This window comes from Haematobia irritans, chromosome 4 (genome assembly GCF_050003625.1).
Source record: "Haematobia irritans isolate KBUSLIRL chromosome 4, ASM5000362v1, whole genome shotgun sequence".
Lineage (NCBI taxonomy): Eukaryota > Metazoa > Arthropoda > Insecta > Diptera > Muscidae > Haematobia > Haematobia irritans.
Genome location: NC_134400.1, coordinates 25,075,356 through 25,095,378, shown reverse-complemented (window position 1 = coordinate 25,095,378; position 20,023 = coordinate 25,075,356). Strand labels below are relative to the sequence as shown.

At 25.0% G+C, this 20,023-nt stretch overlaps 1 protein-coding gene across 2 annotated transcripts in view; it reads right to left on the bottom strand.

Moving 5' to 3' along the window:
- The window catches only part of LOC142233840 (uncharacterized), a 55,348-nt gene extending 35,596 nt beyond the window's left edge, over positions 1-19,752 (bottom strand). Inside the window, exon 1 of one of the 2 annotated variants that reach the window (XM_075304902.1) lies at positions 19,568-19,752. Coding sequence is in view for 1 of the 2 variants with exons in the window: in XM_075304901.1 (XP_075161016.1) it covers positions 19,037-19,063 (27 nt within the window). In the remaining variant the exon portion in view is untranslated. Of the gene's footprint in view, positions 1-19,036; positions 19,166-19,567 lie in introns of those variants that run through there. The other variant, XM_075304901.1, reaches the window with a different exon arrangement.
- Positions 19,753-20,023: the final 271 nt, after the last annotated feature.

The window sequence follows — 20,023 nt, the reverse complement described above, 5'->3', positions numbered from 1 at the left end:
TTTGGTCAACATTTTATTTCTATAGATAATTTTGTCAACATTTTATTTCTATAGAAAATTTTATCGAAATTTTATTTCTAAAGAAAATTTTGTCGATATTTTATTTCTATAGAAAATGTTGTCGAAATTTTATTTCTAAAGAAAATTTTCTCAAAATTTTATTTCAATAAAAAATTTTGTTAAAAATGTATTTCTATAGAAAATTTTGTCAAAATTTTATTTCTATAGAAAATTTTGTCAAAATTTTATTTCTATAGAAAATTTTGTCGAAACTTTATTTCAATAAAAAATTTTGTTAAAAATGTATTTCTATAGAAAATTTTGTCAAAATTTTATTTCTATAGAAAATTTTGTCAAAATTTTATTTCTATAGAAAATTTTGTCGAAACTTTATTTCTATATAAAATTTTGTCAAAGTTTTATTTCTATAGAAAATTTTGTCAAAATTTTATTACTATAGAAAATTTTGTCGAAACTTTATTTCTATATAAAATTTTGTCAAAGTTTTATTTCTATAGAAAATTTTATCAAAATTTTAATTTCAATAGAATTTTTTTTAATTTTAATTTTAATTTCTATAGAATATTTTGTCGAAATTTTATTTTTATAAAAAATATGGTCAAAATTTTATTTCTGTAGATAATTTTGTCAAAATTTTATTTCTGTAGATATTTTTGTCAAAATTTTATTTATAAAGAAAATTTTGTCGAAATTTTTTTCTAAAGAAAATTTTGTCCAAATTTTATTTCTATAGAAAATTTTGCCAACATAAAAAACAAAAACGAATGAAATAAGAGGAAAAATTTATTTCTATAGAAATTTTTTGTCAAAATTCTATTTCAATAGAAAATTTTAGTTAAAAATGTATTTCTATAGCAAATTTTGTCGAGACTGTCGAATGAAGTAAGAGGAAAATTTTATTATTATATAGAAATTTTTATCAAATATTTAATTTCAATAGAATTTTGTTTTTCAAAATTTTAATTTCTATAGAAAATTTTGTCAACATTTAATTCTATAGAAAATTTTTTCAAAATTTTATTTCAATAGAAAATTTTGTTAATAATGTATTTCTATAGTAAATTTTGTCAAAATTTTATTTCTATAGAAAATTTTATCAAAATTTTATTTCTATAGAAAATTTTGTCGAAACTTTATTTCTATAGAAAATTTTGTCAAAGTTTTATTTCAATAGAAAATTTTGTCAAAATTTTATTTCTATAGAACATTTTATCAAAATTTTAATTTCAATAGAAATTTTTTCATAATTTTAATTTCTATAGAAAATTTTGTCAAAATTTTATTGCTATAGAAAATTTTGTCAAAATTTTATTGCTATAGAAAATTTTGTCAAAATTTTATTTCTATAGAAAATTTTGTCGAAACTTTATTTCTATAGGAAATTTTTCATAATTTTAATTTCTATAGAAAATTTTGTCGAAATTTTATTTCTCTAAAAAATGTGGTCAACATTTTATTTCTGTAAAAAATTTTGTCAAAATTTTATTTCTATAGAAAATTTTGTCAACATTTTTTTTTCTATAAAAAATTTTGTCAAAATTTTTATTTCTTTAGAATATTTTGTCTAAATTTTATTTCTATGGAAAATTTTGTCAAATTTTAATTCTATAGAAAATTTTGTCAAAATTTTATTTCTATAGAAAATTTTGTCGAAACTTTATTTCGATAGGAAATTTTGTCCAAATTTTATATCTGTAGAAAATTTTGTCCAAATTTATTTATTTCTATAGAAAATTTAGTCAACATTTTTTTTTGTAGATAATTTTGTCAAAATTTTATTTATATAGAAAATTTTGTCAAAATTTGAATAGAAAATTTTGTCAAAAAATTATTTTATTAACCTAGGCCCCCTACATAGTTTGTTTTTATTCGTGTGCACCCTAAAAATTTCTCATAGTTCTCCAACTGTGAAGCACTGTTCTCTTCTCTGCGCTTTTTGTTTTTTTGTTACAATGCATTGGCAATGCTTGCCCATGAAGTTGTTATTACTATAGTTTTTTATTGTTGGTGGCTTTTCCGCCTACATCTCTCGGTTTTTCTGTTTGTTTTTTTTTTTGTTTTGCCGCTTTTGTTGCAATTGTTGCGGAAAATATGCTGTGCAACAATTTTCCGGCTTGCTATGTTGAAACTGGGAACGAACTGCCAACGAATGGAGCTGGTAGCGGCATAATGGAAGACTGTTTCATAGTTAGTTCCGTTAAAGGGTCTATGGTTTTTCCCAGCCACTGATGGATATTAAACTAAAGCATTATTTAAAAGGGTTGGTTACTAAAAACAAACTGTGCTCGAGTTTGTTTTATTTTTGCCTTATTGAGGGCGGAATAGAATAGAATTTCTAATAGGCATGTTAGGGTTTTAAAGGAGCAAAAAAAAAACATTCTCCAGCTAAATTCATGTTCAGACATACAAAAACAAGCAATTATAAATTTGTATAATAATACCACATCAATCATCAAGACCAATTGAAAACCCAATTTATATTACTGGCTTACTGGTGGATGCCATAACACAAGAAATGGAGAAGCTCAGCTGTGTGTTGTTTTGGCCAAGTTCAAGGGAATTAACAAAGCAAAGTGTAAGCCATCCAATCATACAGATAGACATAATCGAAGCAAGAAAACCATAATGCTGCCTTTGACCAACAACCTCTCGGCAAATAATGGCAAATTGTTTTTTTTTTTTCTCTTGGCTCTTTTTGTTAATCATTTATAATCAAGTGCGCTTATGTGCTCAAGTTAAAATATAATGAAAAAAAAAAAACAAAAAATTAAATGTTTAACTATCATAGTAAACGAAAGAATCTATAAAAGAGACTTCATATGGCAGCTAATCCCGGAAATATTACCAAACTATTAGATTATAGATTATAGACTTTAATCGACTTTTGTCGAAATGAAATTGCAAAGTCCAAATCGATTTTGGTTAATCGCCAAAATCGACTCAAATCATTATTTTTATGTTGGTCAAAATAGACTATTCGTCTTTCTATATTAAAAAAATTGGTTAGTGGAATTTTGAAGATTTGTTCTGGCCCTTTTTTTGCTAAATATGGACGAAAAGCCTCGATGTGAAAAGTCCATATTTTAATTGTCATCAAAGTCGAAAGTTGATTCTTTAAAATATGTAAAAAATAAATTATCGACTTTTTCCAATTTTTTAATTTTTTTTTTTTAATTTTTGCAAAAGTCAAATAGTCACAATTTGATTTTTTTTTAATGTTGAGAAGTCGGTTTTTTAATTTTTTTTATTTTTTTAATTTTATATTTACAGTAATCAAAATCGTTTAATCGAACTTTAACGAAAAAGGCTAATATGAGTTGAAAGGGAAATTTTGAAAAAACCAATTTTTTATTATTATCACAATTTGTGATCAAAGCACGGTTGCCAAAGTTGGTAGAATTTTTTACTGTTTGGTAGATTGGTATAATTCTTGATGTTTGGGTAGACTTTAACATTTTTAATGTAATATCTTGTAAAGAAATACAATTTTGAAAAAAGTTTCTATAGAAATAAAATTTTAACAAAATTTCCCACAGAAATAAAATTTGGACAAAATTTTCTATAGAAATAAAATGTTGACACAATTTTCTACAGAAATAAAATTTGGACAAAATTTTCTATAGAAATAAAACATTGACAAAATTTTCTATAGATATAAAATTTTGCAAAAAATTTCTATAGAAATAAAATTTTGCAAAAAAATTCTATGGAGTAAACATTTTAACAAAATTTCCTATAGAAATAAAATTTTGACAAAAAAAATAAAAGTTTAACAAAATTTCCTATAGAAATAAAATTTTGAGAAAATTTTCTATAGAAATAAAATTGTGACAAAATTTTCTATATATATACAATTTTAACAAAATTCCCTGTAGAAATAAAATTCTAAAAAATTTCCTATAGAAATAAAATTTTAACAAAATATTCTATAGTAATAAAATTTTTACAAAATTTTCTGTAGAAATAAAATTTTGAAAAAAATTTTCTATAGAAATAAAATTTTGACAAAATTTTCTAGAGACATACAATTTTTACAAAATTTTCTATAGACATAAAATTTTGACAAAATTTCCTATAGAAATAAAATTTGGACAAATTTTTCTATAGAAATAAAATGTTGACATAATTTTCTACAGAAATAAAACTGTGACAAAACTTCCTATAGAAATAAAACATTGACAAAATTTTCTATAGATATAAAATTTTGCAAAAATTTCTATAGAGTAAACATTTTAACAAAATTTCCTATAGAAATAAAATTTTGACAAAAAAATAAAAGTTCAACAAAATTACCTACAGAAATAAAACTTTAACAAAATTTCCTATAGAAATAAAATTTTGAGAAAATTTTCTATAGAAATAAAATTGTGACAAAATTTTCTATAGAAATAAAATTTTAACAAAATTTCTTATAGAAATAAAATTTTAACAAAATTTCCTATAGAAATAACATTTTAACGAAATTTTCTATAGAAATAAAATTTTGACAAAATTTTCTATAGAAATAAAATTTTAACAAAATTTTCTATAGTAATAAAATTTATACACAATTTACAATACAATTTTTACAAAATTTTCTATAGGCATAAAATTTTTACAAGATTTCCTATAGAAATAAAATTTGGACAAATTTTTCTATAGAAATAAAATGTTGACACAATTTTCTACAGAAATAAAATTGTGACAAAATTTCCTATAGAAATAAAATTATGACAAAATATTCTACTGAAATAATGTTTTGACAAAATTTTCTACAGAAATATAATTTTGACAAAATTTTCCATAGAAATAAAATTTTGACAAAATTTTCTACAGAAATACAATTTGGCAAAATTTCCCATAGAAAAAAAACATTGACAAAATTTTCTATAGATATAAAATTTTGCAAAAAATTTCTATAGAATTAGAATTTTCAAAAAATTTCATGGAAATAAAATTTTGCAAAAAAAAATTTATAGAGTTAACATTTTAATAAAATTTCCTATAGAAATAAAACTTTAACAAAATTTCCTATAGGAATAAAATTTTGAGAAAATTTTCTATAGAAATAAAATTGTGACAAAATTTTTTATAGAAATAAAATTTTAACAAAATTTCCTATAGAAATAAAATTTTAACAAAATTTCCTATAGAAATAAAATTTTAACAAAATTTTCTATAGTAATAAAATTTTTACAAAATATTCTGTAGAAATAAAATTTTGACACAAAAATAAAAGTTCAACAAAATTACCTACAGAAATAAAACTTTAACAAAATTTCCTATAGGAATAAAATTTTGAGAAAATTTTCTATAGAAATAAAATTGTGACAAAATTTTTTATAGAAATAAAACTTTAACAAAATTTCCTACAGAAATAAAAATTTGAGAAAATTTTCTATAGAAATAAAATTGTGATAAAATTTTCTATAGAAATAAAATTTTGAGAAAATTTCCTATATAAACAAAATTTTGACAAAAAAATAAAAGTTTAACAAAATTTCCTACAGAAATAAAACTTTAACAAAATTTCCTATAGGAATAAAATTTTGAGAAAATTTTCTATAGAAATAAAATTGTGACAAAAATTTTATAAAAATAAAATTTTAACAAAATTTCCTATAGAAATAAAATTTTAACAAAATTTCCTATAGAAATAAAATTTTAACAAAATTTTCTATAGACATAAAATTTTGACAAAATTTCCTATAGAAATAAAATTTTGACAAAATTTCGTATAGAACTAAAATTTTAACAAAATTTTCTATAGACATAAAATTTTTACAAAATTTCCTATAGAAATAAAATTTTTTCAAAATTTTCTATAGACATAAAATTTTGACAAAATTTCCTATAGACATACAATTTTTACAACATTTTCTATAGACATAAAATTTTGACAAGATTTCCTATAGAAATAAAATTTGGACAAATTTTTCTATAGAAATAAAATGTTGACACAATTTTCTACAGAAATAAAATTGTGACAAAATTTTCTATAGAAATAAAACATTGACAAAATTTTGTATAGATATAAAATTTTGCAAAAAATTTCTATAGAGTAAACATTTTAACAAAATTTCCTATAGAAATAAAATTTTGACAAAAAAATAAAAGTTCAACAAAATTACCTACAGAAATAAAACTTTAACAAAATTTCCTATAGAAATAAAATTTTGAGAAAATTTTTTATAGAAATAAAATTGTGACAAAATTTTCTATAGAACTATAATTTTGACAAAATTTCCTATAGAAATAAAATTTTAACAAAATTTCCTATAGAAATAAAATTTTAACAAAATTTCCTGTAGAAATAAAATTCTAACAAAATTTCCTATAGAAATAAAATTTTAACAAAATTTTCTATAGTAATAAAATTTTTACAAAATTTCCTATAGAAATAAAATTTTAACAAAATTTTCTATAGACATAAAATTTTTACAAAATTTCCTATGGAAATAAAATTTTTACAAAATTTTCTATAGAAATAAAATTTTGACAGAATTTCCTATAGAAATAAAATTTTGACAAAATTTTCTATAGACATACAATTTTTACAAAATGTTCTATAGACATAAAATTTTGACAAGATTTCCTATAGAAATAAAATTTGTACAAATTTTTCTATAGAAATAAAATGTTGACACAATTTTCTACAGAAATAAAATTGTGACAAAATTTCCTATAGAAATAAAATTATGACAAAATATTCTACTGAAATAATGTTTTGACAAAATTTTCTACAGAAATACAATTTTGACAAAATTTTCCATAGAAATAAAATTTTGACAAAATTTTCCATAGAAATAAAATTTTGACAAAATTTCCTATAGAAATAAAATTTTGACAAAATTTCCTATAGAAATAAAATTTTAACAAAATTTTCTATAGAAATAAAATTTTAACAAAATTTTCTATAGTAAAAAAATGTTTACAAAATTTTTCTATAGTAATAAAATTTTTACAAAATTTTTGGTAGAAATAAAAGTTTGACAAAATTTTCCATAGAAATAAAATTTTGACAAAATTTTCTATAGAAATATAGAAATAAAATAAAATTTTGACAAAATTTTCTATAGTAATAAAATCTTAACAAAATTTCCTATAGAAATAAAATTTTGACAAAAAAAAATAAAACTTTAATAAAATTTCCTACAGAAATAAAATTTTGAGGAAATTTTCTATAGAAATAAAATTGTGACAAAATTTTCTATAGAAATAAAATTTTAACAAAATTTCCTACAGAAATAAAATTTTGACAAAATATCCTATAGAAATAACACTTTGCGTCTGTGGCCACATGACTTTAATCGGCCGAAAGATATATGTGGGAGTTATATCCAAATCTGATGTTATTTCTCCAAAACCAATAGGCTTTTATTCTGACCAAATACTTGTTTCAAATTTGAAGTCGATTGGATTAAAACTGCGACCTAAACTTTGATCACCAAAATGTGTTAAGAAACAGACGGACGGACATGGCTAAATCGAATCAGATGCCGACCCTGAGTATTATTGCCAGAAACACCTGAGTGTCGTACCATTAAAATAGAATTTTCAAATCTTGGAAAATTCGAAAATCGAATTTTTTATTCTCTACAATCAATATACTCAAAAAAAGTGCACTATAAAGCCAATATATGGCACTAAAGCCAATTTAATTCTATCTTAGCTCATAGAATTCTTGTGTTTTGAGAAGTTTTCCTTGACTTTAATAATATTCTGTATAGGGAAATTTATACACAAATGAAGCATGAACATTTACTAAATCCGTGTGCCCCACAAAATAGTTCAAAATTTCTTAAATTTGTAAATTTTACCAATAATGCGCCCATCTTGAACTTCGTATGGTACTAAAGACATTTTTGCATTTTTTAACTCAATTTTTTTTCTTCAAACTGAGAAATTTTCTTTAACAAGTGAAGAAAATAATTATATCTAATAATTTTTCTTTCACCACGGGTCTAACATAACAACCTGTCTCTAGACCTAACCTAACCTTCATTGTCCTTAGAAAATAATTTCGTTATGTCACAGGGAGAATAATTCCTTGGCAAAATTTTAATGAAATTTTCTTTGTGTGCTTATACTTGAACTGTAGTTGTTAAATTTCCTTTTTTGTTTTTTATTTTTTCATGTAGGTAGTTACACAAAAAAAACTTTTAATATTCTGACAACTTGCACTCACTCACTTTCTTTTTCTTTCGTTTTTCATTCCTTCCCAAAGTTTTTGACTACACGTTTTTCCCATTTGTATTCAGTTTTGGTTTTTTTTGTATTTTTGCCTGGCCCATATAACCCACTAACCTTATGCCAGATATTACTGCCAAATGCATGCAGCTAAACTCATTTTTAGCCATTTTTTTATGTTTACAATGTCGGTTTTGGGGTGTTGGCAATGATGTGTTTTGGTTTGTCCTCACCATCATTGTATGTCCGTCCGTCCGTGCGTCCGTCATCGTTGTCTACAACGACTTTGCTTTACGTGAAAGTCAAGTTAATCGATCAACAGGTCTACTTCTATTTGCCCATTTTTTCCCATGATCAAGTTCAGCATTATTGTAAATCATCAAACACCATGGGCTGGCTGGCAATGTACAGGCATTATCTTGACAAAATGGAGGGCAGTAGAGCAATTGCCACTTGAGCAATGATGTTTGACAAAAGTGACAGGTTTTCTCAATGCCTAGAGTTAGGTTTATTGGAACTCAATGCATGAAGTCATTGGTATTGAAATTTTTATGAATTTCATAAATGCTAAAATATCTGAAAATAGATCCCGGCAATAGGGACAACATTCTGAGACTACACTCAAAAAAAGTTTACGTGGATCCAAAGATTTTGGCCTTTTCTTAAGGATTTTATTATTGATTCCGAGCCAAAGATGCGGCTTCTTTAAAATGAAGACATTTTAGCGACCTATCTGGCCTTAAATCTAAGATCAATAAAATTAAAATTAGGATTCAGATCTCATTTATCGAATTTTCATTTTATTTTCGCGGTATATTTATAAAGCTATTCACGTACAAATAAATGCCTGTTTAAATATCCAAATTATAGAGGATACCTAAAAAAAATACTTTCTATATTTAATCGTTTGCTTGGTCAATATTTTCTGTTCCATTTATGTTTTATTTAGCTAATTGGACCTAAATTCATAGATGTAAAGAAGAAAATCTTTTTACATTTTTATCCCTTAAAATTCCAAAAAAAAACTTCAAACCAAAGATGTTAAATCCTCAAAATAAATCTTCGTCTATATCTAAAGCTTTTTTATCTTAAATCTAAAGATTCAAGGCCGATTTTTTAAAATCAAAAATGTGTTTCTTTATATTGTTATCATTGTAAAGGAAAATTCGATCATTCTGTTTCTATAAAAAATTTTGTTAAAATTGTATTTCTATAGGAAATTTTGTCAAAATTTTATTTCTATATAAAATTTCGTCAACATTTTATTTCTATAGAAAATTTTGAAAAAATTGTATTTCTATAGAAAATTTTGAAAAAATTTTATTGCTAAAGAAAATTTTGAAAAAAAATTATTTTAATAGAAAATCTTGTTAAAATTGTCTTTCTATAGAAAATTTTGTTAAAATTATTTCTATAGAAAATTTTGTCAAAATTTTATTTCGATAGAAAATTTTATGAAAATTTTATTTCTATAGAAAAATTTGTCAAAATTAAGTGGTATAGAATTTTTTTTCAAAATTTTGTCAAAATATAATTTTTTATTGTTTTTTTTTGTCAAAATTTTATTTCTATAGAAAATTTTGTCAAAATTTTATTTCTATAGAAATATTTGTCAAAATTTAGTTGTATAGAATTTTTTTTCAAAATTTTGTCAAAATATAATTTTTTATTGTTTTTTTTTTTGTCAAAATTTTATTTCTATAGAAAATTTTGTCAAAATTTTATTTCTATGGAAATTTTTATTAACGTTTTATTTCTATCGAAAATTTTGTTAAAGTTTTATTTCTATAGAAATTTTTTTTCAACATTTTATTTCTATAGAAAAATTTTTCAAAATTTTATTTCAATAGAAAATTTTGTCAAAATTTTATTCTATAGCAATAAATTTTCTTAAAATGTTATTGCTATAGAAAATTTTGTCAAAATTTTATTTCAATAGAAAATTTTTTCAAAATTTTATTTCTATAGAAAATTTTTTCAACATTTTATTTCTATAGGATTTTTTTTCAAAATTTTATTTCCATAAGAAATTTTGTCAAAATTTTATTTCTATAGGAAATTTTGTCAAAATTTTAATGCTATAGAAAATTTTGTTAAAATTTTATTTCTATAGAAAATTTTGTTAAAATTTTTGAAAATGTTGTCAAAATTTTATTTCTATAGAAAAATTTTATTCCCATAGAAATTTTTTTTCAAAATTTTGTCAAAATGTTATTTCTTTTTTTGTCAAAATTTTATTTCTATAGAAAATTTTTTCAAAATTTTATTTCTATCGAAAATTTTGTCAAAATATTATTTCTATAGAAAATTTTGTCAAAATGTTATTTCTATAGAAAATTTTGTCAAAATTTTGTTTCTATAGAAAATTTTTTCAAAATTTTATTTCCATATAAAATTTTTTCAAAATTTTGTTTCTATAGAAAATTTTTCAACATTTTATTTCTATAGAAATTTTTTTCAAAATTTTATAGAAAATTTGGTCAAAATTTTATTTCTATAGAAAATTGTGTCAAAATTTTATTTTTATAGAACATTTTTTCAACATTTTATTTCTATAGAAATTTTTTTCAAAATTTTATAGAAAATTTGGTCAAAATTTTATTTCTATAGAAAATTGTGTCAAAATTTTATTTTTATAGAACATTTTTTCAACATTTTATTTCTATAGAAAATTTTTGTCGAAATTTTATTTCCATAGAAAATTTTGTCAAAATTTTATTGCTATAGAAAATTTTGTTAAAATTTTATTGCTATAGAAAATTTTATCAAAATTTTAATTCTATAGAAAATTTTGTCAAAATTTTATTTCTATAGAAAATTTTTTCAACATTTTTTTTTATAGAAAATTTTTTCAAAATTTTATTTCTATAGAAAATTTTTCAACATTTAATTTCTATAGAAAATTTTTTCAAAATTTTATTTCTATAGAAAATTTTTTCCAAATTTTATTTCTATAGAAAATCTTGTCAAAATTTTATTTTTATAGAAATTTTTTTCAACATTTTATTTCTATAGAAATTTTTTTTCGAAATTTTATTTCCATAGAAAATTTTGTCAAAATGTTATTGCTATAGAAAATTTTGCTAAAATTTTATTGCTATAGAAAATTTTATCAAAATTTTAATTCTATAGAAAATTTTGTCAAAATTTTATTTCTATAGACAATTTTTTCAAAATTTTTTTCTATAGGAAATTTTTTCAAAATTTTATTTCCATAGGAAATTTTGTCAAAAGTTTAATGCTATAGAAATTTTTGTTAAAATTTTAATGCTATAGAAAATTTTGTTAAAATTTTATATCTATCGAAAATGTTGTCAAAATTTCATTTCTATAGAAAAATTTGTCAAAATTTTCTTCTATAGAAACTTTTTTTTTTCAAAATGTTGTCAAAATGCTATTTCTTTTTTTTTTGTCAAAATTTTATATCTATAGAAAATTTTGTCAAAATTTCTACGGAAATTTTTATTAACATTTTATTTCTATAGAAAGTTTTGTCAAAATGTTATTTCTATCGAAATTTTTGTCAGAATTTTATTTCTATAGAAATTTTTTTCACCATTTTATTTCTATAGAAAATTTTTTCAAAATTTTATTTCCATAGAGAATTTTGTCAAAATTTTATTGCTATAGAAAATTTTGTCAAAATTTTACTTCTACAGAAAATTTTGTCAAATTTTTATTTCTATAGAAAAATTCGTCAAAATTTGATTGCTATAAAAATTTTTTCAACATTTTATTTCTATAGGAAATTTTGTCTTAATTGTTTTGCCATAGAAAATTTTGTCCAAATTTTTTTTCTATAGAAAATTGTATTATTATTGTATTATTATTTCTATAGAAAATTTTGTTAAAATATTATTTCTATAGAAAATGTTGTGAAAATTTTAGTTCTATGGAAATTTTTGTCAAAATTTTATTTCTATAGAAAATTTTGCCCAATTTTTTTTTCTATAGAAAAATTTGTCAAGATATATTATATCTACGGAAATTTTTATTAACATTTTATTTCTATAGAAAGTTTTGTCAAAATGTTATTTCTATCGAAATTTTTGTCAGAATTTTATTTCTATAGAAATTTTTTTCACCATTTTATTTCTATAGAAAATTTTTTCAAAATTTTATTTCCATAGAGAATTTTGTCAAAATTTTATTGCTATAGAAAATTTTGTCAAAATTTTATTTCTACAGAAAATTTTGTCAAATTTTTATTTCTATAGAAAAATTCGTGAAAATTTTATTTCTATAAAAATTTTTCAACATTTTATTTCTATAGGAAATTTTGTCTAAATTGTTTTGCTATAGAAAATTTTGTCCAATTTTTTTTCTATAGAAAATTGTATTATTATTGTATTATTATTTCTATAGAAAATTTTGTTAAAATATTATTTCTATAGAAAATGTTGTGAAAATTTTAGTTATATGGAAATTTTTGTCAAAATTTTATTTCTATAGAAAATTTTGCCCAATTTTTTTTCTATAGAAAAATTTGTCAAGATTTTATTTCAAAGTTTTAATTTTTATAGAAAATTTTATTTCAGTAGAAATTGTTTTCAACATTTTATTTCTATAGAAAATTTTATCAAAATTTTATTTCTATAGAAAATTTTGTCAAACTTTTATTTCTACAGAAAATTTATACTAATACCAATTTTGGGGATCCAAAACACTTTTTTGGTATTGGGATATTAAGCAATTAAGTCATTTAGACCGAGTCTCCCAACATTTGCTTATTCTCACTTGTTGTTTTCTTTTTATTGTTGTTCCTATTACGTTATTAGCTGCATTATGATGTTATGAGTTGTTCGTTTATTTTATTTTTTTTCTTACAAAAACCTCTAGCTCGTTTTTTTTTTGTTTTTTGAGTCTACACTCGACTCATATCATCCAATAATCAGTAATAGCAGCTTGTATTGTTGAAGCTGTCTGCTTCACAATCTGGCTACCTAGATACTAGGGCTTAATGATGGATGTTAACAAACCATGAAAACAAAAGGGAAAATCTCAATGACACACTAAATTCTACAAATGCGGCTATTGTTCCATTACATACTGTGGGACCAATAATGACCAATTTTTGATTCATACTTGGGTACACCCTCAACAATAGGATACACTCAAAAAACAACAAGCTTTGACTTTATGAACCAAACCAAAGAGTAAAAAATTATAATTCCATTGAATTCGTATGTCTCTAACGATTGAATCTTTAGATTTTAGATAAGTTTGCTATTCCGTTTGTAACACATCGAAATATCGGTTTGCGATTGTCTAAAAATATATATTCTTGGTCGGGGAGAAATTCTAAGACGAATGGACGTCGTTATCCATTTCGTTTTATTGTCTCTAGACAGGTCAAGTTCAAATTTGGTTTATATCGGTCCATTTACGACATAGCCCTCATACACTGAAAAGAATATTTACGCAATATTAAAGATTAAGCAACTTTAATTTTAATATGAAACTAAAAACACTTTGAGATGCAATTTACATTAAGGACAAATATCTTTAATATAATGAAACTTAAATTAAAATCATTTCTTAAAAAAATGTTGTTCATTAAATGTAGGACACAAACTTTGCAAATTTTCCTCAAAGTAAACGAACACATTTTTATTTAAAGAAATCGTCATTTAATTAACTGAAATATTGAATATTTAGATTTAAGATAAAAACGCTTCAAATATAGGTTAAGGCTTATTTTGAGGATTTAGCATATTTTGTTTAATGTTTTGTTTTTGGAATTAAGAGAATATTTTTTCTTTGAAGTATCCGTTATAATTTGGATTTTTAAACTGGCGTTTGTTTGTACGTGAATAGCTTTATTAAAATACCACGAAAAACGAATAAAAATTCGATAAATGAGATCTGAATCATAATCTTAATTTTATTGATCCCAAATTTAAGGCCATATAGGTCGCAAAAAAATTGATTAATTTTAAAGAAGCGGTATATTTGGCTCGGAATCAATACCAAAATGCTTAAGGGTAGGGTAGGTCAAAATCTTTGGATCCACGTAAACTTTTTTTGACTGTATAAACCCAATTTGCCAATTTGATTTATTGAGGGTTTGGAAGCCGCAATGTCTATCTGATTTGCTTGAAATTTGATATATAGAGGTACATACTTTAAGTCACACTCAAAAAAAGTTTACTTGGATCCAAAGATATTGACTTTCTCTTAAGGATTTTATTATTGATTCCGAGCCAAAGATGCGGCTTCTATAAAATAAAGATATTTTTTAGCGATCTATCCGCCTTTAAATCTAGGATCAATAAAATAAAAATTCGACTACAGATCTCATTTATAGAATTTCAATTCTTTTTTTGCGGTGTATTAATAAAGCTATTCACGTTCAAACGAATGCCGGTTTAAAAATCCAAATTATAACGGATACTTCAAACTAAAAAATATTCTCTTAATTCCAAAAAAAAAACTTTAAAGCAAAGATGCTAAATCCTCAAAATAAATCTTTGCCTATATTTGAAACGCTTTTATCTTAAATCTAAAGATTCAATATATCAGTTAATTTATGTGTTTCTTGACTTTAAAGAAAATTTGCCTTAGGACAAAGACATCCGACGTTAACGAAGGGACGCAAATTTTCAAAATTTGTGTCTTAAATTTAATGAAAAAACAAGTAAGGAAAGTCTAAAGTCGGGCGGGGCCGACTATATTATACCCTGCACCACTTTGTAGATCTAAATTTTCGATACCATATCACATCCGTCAAATGTGTTGGGGGATATATATAAAGGTTTGTCCCAAATACATACATTTAAATATCACTCGATTTGGACAGAATTTAATAGACTTTTAAAAAATCTATAGACTCAAAATTTAAGTTGGCTATTGCAAACATTTAAATCTGAAGCAATTTTAAGAAAACTTCTCAAAAGTTTATTTATGATTTATCGCTCGATATATATGTATTAGAAGTTTAGGAAAATTAGAGTCATTTTTACAACTTTTCGACTAAGCAGTGGCGATTTTACAAGGAAAATGTTGGTATTTTGACCGTTTTTGTCGAAATCAGAAACACATATAAAGGGTGATTCTTTTGAGGTTAGGATTTTCATGCATTAGTATTTGACAGATCACGTGGGATTTCAGACATGGTGTCAAAGAGAAAGATGCTCAGTATGCTTTGACATTTCATCATGAATAGACTTACTAACGAGCAACGCTTGCAAATCATTGAATTTTATTACCAAAATCAGTGGCAGAAAATCCGCTTTTTTATCGACAAAATTTGTTCAGCGATGAGGCTCATTTCTGGTTGAATGGCTACGTAAATAAGCTAAATTGCCGCATTTGGAGTGAAGAGCAACCAGAAGCCGTTCAAGAACTGCCCATGCATCCCGAAAAATGCACTGTTTGGTGTGGTTTGTACGCTGGTGGAATCATTGGACCGTATTTTTTCAAAGATGCTGTTGGACGCAACGTTACGGTGAATGGCGATCGCTATCGTTCGATGCTAACAAACTTTTTGTTGCCAAAAATGGAAGAACTGAACTTGGTTGACATGTGGTTTCAACAAGATGGCGCTACATGCCGCACAGCTCGCGATTCTATGGCCATTTTGAGGGAAAACTTCGGAGAACAATTCATCTCAAGAAATGGACCGGTAAGTTGGCCACCAAGATCATGCGATTTGACGCCTTTAGACTATTTTTTGTGGGGCTACGTCAAGTCTAAAGTCTACAGAAATAAGCCAGCAACTATTCCAGCTTTGGAAGACAACATTTCCGAAGAAATTCGGGCTATTCCGGCCGAAATGCTCGAAAAAGTTGCCCAAAATTGGACTTTCCGAATGGACCACCTAAGACGCAGCCGCGGTCAACATTTAAATGAAATTATCTTCAAAAAGTAAATGTCATGGACCAATCTAACGTTTCAAATAAAGAACCGATGAGATTTTGCAAATTTTATGCGTTTTTTTAAAAAAAAAAGTTATCAAGCTCTTAACAAATCACCCTTTATATGGGAGCTATATCTAAATCTGAACCGATTTCAACCAAATTTGGCACGCATAGCAACAACGCTAATTCTACTCCCTGTGCAAAATTTCAACTAAATCGGAGTTAGAAATTGTCCTCTGTGGTCATATGAGTGTAAATCGGGCGAAAGCTATATATGGGAGCTATATCTAAATCTGAACCGATTTCAACCAAATTTGGCACGCATAGCAACAACGCTAATTCTACTCCCTGTGCAAAATTTCAACTAAATCGGAGTTAAAAATTGGCCTCTGTGGTCGTATGAGTGTAAATCGGCCGAAAGCTATATATGGGAGCTATATCTAAATCTGAACCGATTTCAACCAACTTTGGCACGCATAGCTACAATGCTAATTCTACTCCCTGTGCAAAATTTCAACTAAATCGGAGCAAAAAATTGGCCTCTGTGGTCATATGAGTGTAAATCGGGCGAAAGCTATATATGGGAGCTATATCTAAATCTGAACCCATTTCAACCAAATTTGGCACGCATAGCAACAATGCTACTTTTACTCCCTGTGCAAAATTTCAACTAAATCGGAGTTAGAAATTGTCCTCTGTGGTCATATGAGTGTAAATCGGGCGAAAGCTATATATGGGAGCTATATCTAAATCTGAACCGATTTCAACCAAATTTGGCACGCATAGCAACAATGCTAATTCTACTCCCTGTGCAAAATTTCAACTAAATCGGAGTTAAAAATTGGCCTCTGTGGTCGTATGAATGTAAATCGGCCGAAAGCTATATATGGGAGCTATATCTAAATCTGAACCGAATTCAACCAAATTTGGCATACTTGACTACACTACTAATTGTACTCCTAGTGATAAATTTCAACCAAATTGGGATAAAACTCTAGCTTCTGGGACCGTATTAGTCCATATCGGGCGAAAGATATATATGGGAGCTATATCTAAATCTGAACCGATTTCAATAAAATTTGGCACATTTGACTCTAGTAATAATTGTTCTTCTTGTGCAAAATTTTAAGCAAATTAGGGTAAAACTCTGGCTTCTGGGGCCATATAAGTCCATATCGGGCGAAATATATTTATGGGAGCCATAAGCGTAGGAAGGCCTCTGGGGAGGGGGCTTAGACCCCCCCCAGAAAAATTTTAGCCCCCCCCCCAGAATTTGAAACTCTATTTATGATTTTCCATTTTTCAATAAATGTCAATAGTTTTTTTTTTAATTTTTATGAAAATTAAACAAGTATATACAATCGCACAAAGTTCCGCTAAAGACTTTCATGAACAATCGAATTACTTGGGTTGTGGTAGCAGTTGCCGATGGCAATGTTTGAAGTCAGATATTTATGAAATAAAACTGTGGTTGAACTTATTATTGATTTAGTTTAGTCAATTTAATTAAAAAAATAGTAATTGATATTAAAACTATTCTTTCATAAATGAATATCTTAATGATGCTGTAAAAAAGCGTTGCCAAAAAAGTAGTGAAAATGTTCTTTTGGGGTCTAGAAGTGGTGCAAAATTGGCGGAGAAGCAATGAATGTAATATGAGCTTGTCATAGGACAAATGTCCACCGTTTCAACAGCCGTTGCAATGAATTTGCATCACTTCTTAAGGTGAGATCCGAATTCAGTGTTTTGAATGTGAATTAAAAAAATTTTTTGATATCGATTTTTCTATAATGGATTTAGCAGTTTTGTGGCAAAATTTGAATAATTTGTACCAATTTATTTATTCTTACTCTTTTTTTAAACTATTTGAAAAAAAAAACAAAAAATTACACATTAAAATTTGAAAAAAATCAATTAAAAAAACTTCCTGTGTAGTTAAAATAATTGAGGACATTTTTGGAAGTACTTTTAAAGTTGTGCCTTTAGAACAACGCACAATTTTTTTGCTGGGAAAAGTGTGGAACTACTTTTAGTTGCTTTATTATAAATTAATTGTCGAGTTATTTTGATGTCTAATTTTTTATTCAATTTTATGAAGTAAAACATTAATTGAACCTATAAGTTCAGTCTATAAATTTTTAGCTAGGGGGGCTATAGCCCCCCCTAGGAAAATTGTCTAGCTACGCTAATGATGGGAGCTATATCTAAATCTGAACCGATTTCTTCCAAAATCAATAGGGTTCTGAGCCAAAACACATACTTGTGCCAAATTTGAAGTCGATTGGACTAAAACTGCGACCTAGACTTTGATTACAAAAATGTGTTCACGGACAGACGGACATGGCTATATCGACTCAAGAGCCCACCCTGACCATTTTTTCCAAAGACACCATGTGTCTATGCACTAACTTATAATACCCTGTTCCACAGTGTGGCACAGGGTATAAAAAGTAAAATGTGAAATGTAATATTTATTAAAATCTTTATTATAATTACATATTATAATAAATATATAACAACTTAAGCTATCGGCTTAAAATCATAATAAATATGCATCAAATCATAGTTACCATGACCAAAAATAAAATTTTTTCTAGGAGGTGACCATATTCCTTCTTTGCTTGTGGAAGCTCTTTATTTACTGACTTGTTTCTTATCTCAGAGTGTTCCTTTAAGCATATATTCATAAACAGTGAAACCTCACCAAAGTGCACACAGACGATCGTCTAAATTGTGTTGGGAAGTGTCCACATATGAGAGCGTAACTTTAATGTGATAATATAGCAAATATCTCACGAAAATTTTCGACATTTCAAAGGCATCAGAGCTTTTCAGAGAGTCCAAGTTTGAGAGGCTTCACTGTATATATTTTTTCATTTTTAACTTATTCACTTATCACCACATTCCTTTATATTAGGAAATGTTTTCCCAAAAACGTATCATTGGACCCATAGTGAATTGGTAAAAAGGCCAACAAACAATCTCACCTCATTCCAAAACCAGATCACACGCATGTTTCGTAAAAGTTACGAGTGGTTGATACTAATAGTAAGCTATTGTTCAAATTTACGCTTTTTTTGCTTTTACTACACAATTCGAGTTTTATAACACAATTCGATCAAAAAAAAAAACGAAAAACATAACACGGACATGACATGGTCTATATAAGAGAAAATTATTATTTTCCGGGTTTAACAAAACAAAAAAAAAAACATTTTCGCCAAATTATCATTCCATATTGCTTTTATGCAATTCGGTATATTTTTTTTTTTTGCAATTTCCTTTTCTAATACTTTGGCTATCATACACTTAAATTTTTATAAACGCACCACGTAGCGCATAGGCCAAACGACGGTAGCTTTTTTTATATAGTACAAACGGAGCTCAAAAACAGAGCATAATTTTCAAGTCTCGTTTTGTTTTCATCACCTACCAATATGTTGCAATATTTTCGTTTTTTTTTTTTTTTTTTTGAGTTTCAATTTTTTTTTTATTTATTCGATTTTGTTTGTACCCACCTTTTGGTTGACTGACTGTATAATAATTAAAAAAAAAACAAAACAAAGCAAAATTTTAAAACTAATTTCGTTTTACTTCTTTTGAGTTTTCTTTTTTGTTTTTTTTTTTTTTTTTGCGACACCGATCTTTTTACCCAGAGTTTATTGCGAACCGCTGGGTTTAAATGCTGAAGACCGACTGAATGTTTTCGTTTGATGGTTACAGTCAAAATCATTTGCTTGACTATGCCACAAAGCTCATAAACTTACCATCTACATTGTAGATGGTGTAGATTCTACAACAACTTCAAACTTGTTGTGAGAGAGTTGTGGATATCCATTTGTACACGCAGAGAAACAATATAGAAGACTATGATAACTTTTATTAATCGTATATTATTAACCAATATTGTCGAAATTCCCTTGCTATTTGTTAAATTTTGTTAAAATTCCTTTGCTATAAAAAATGTTGTCAAA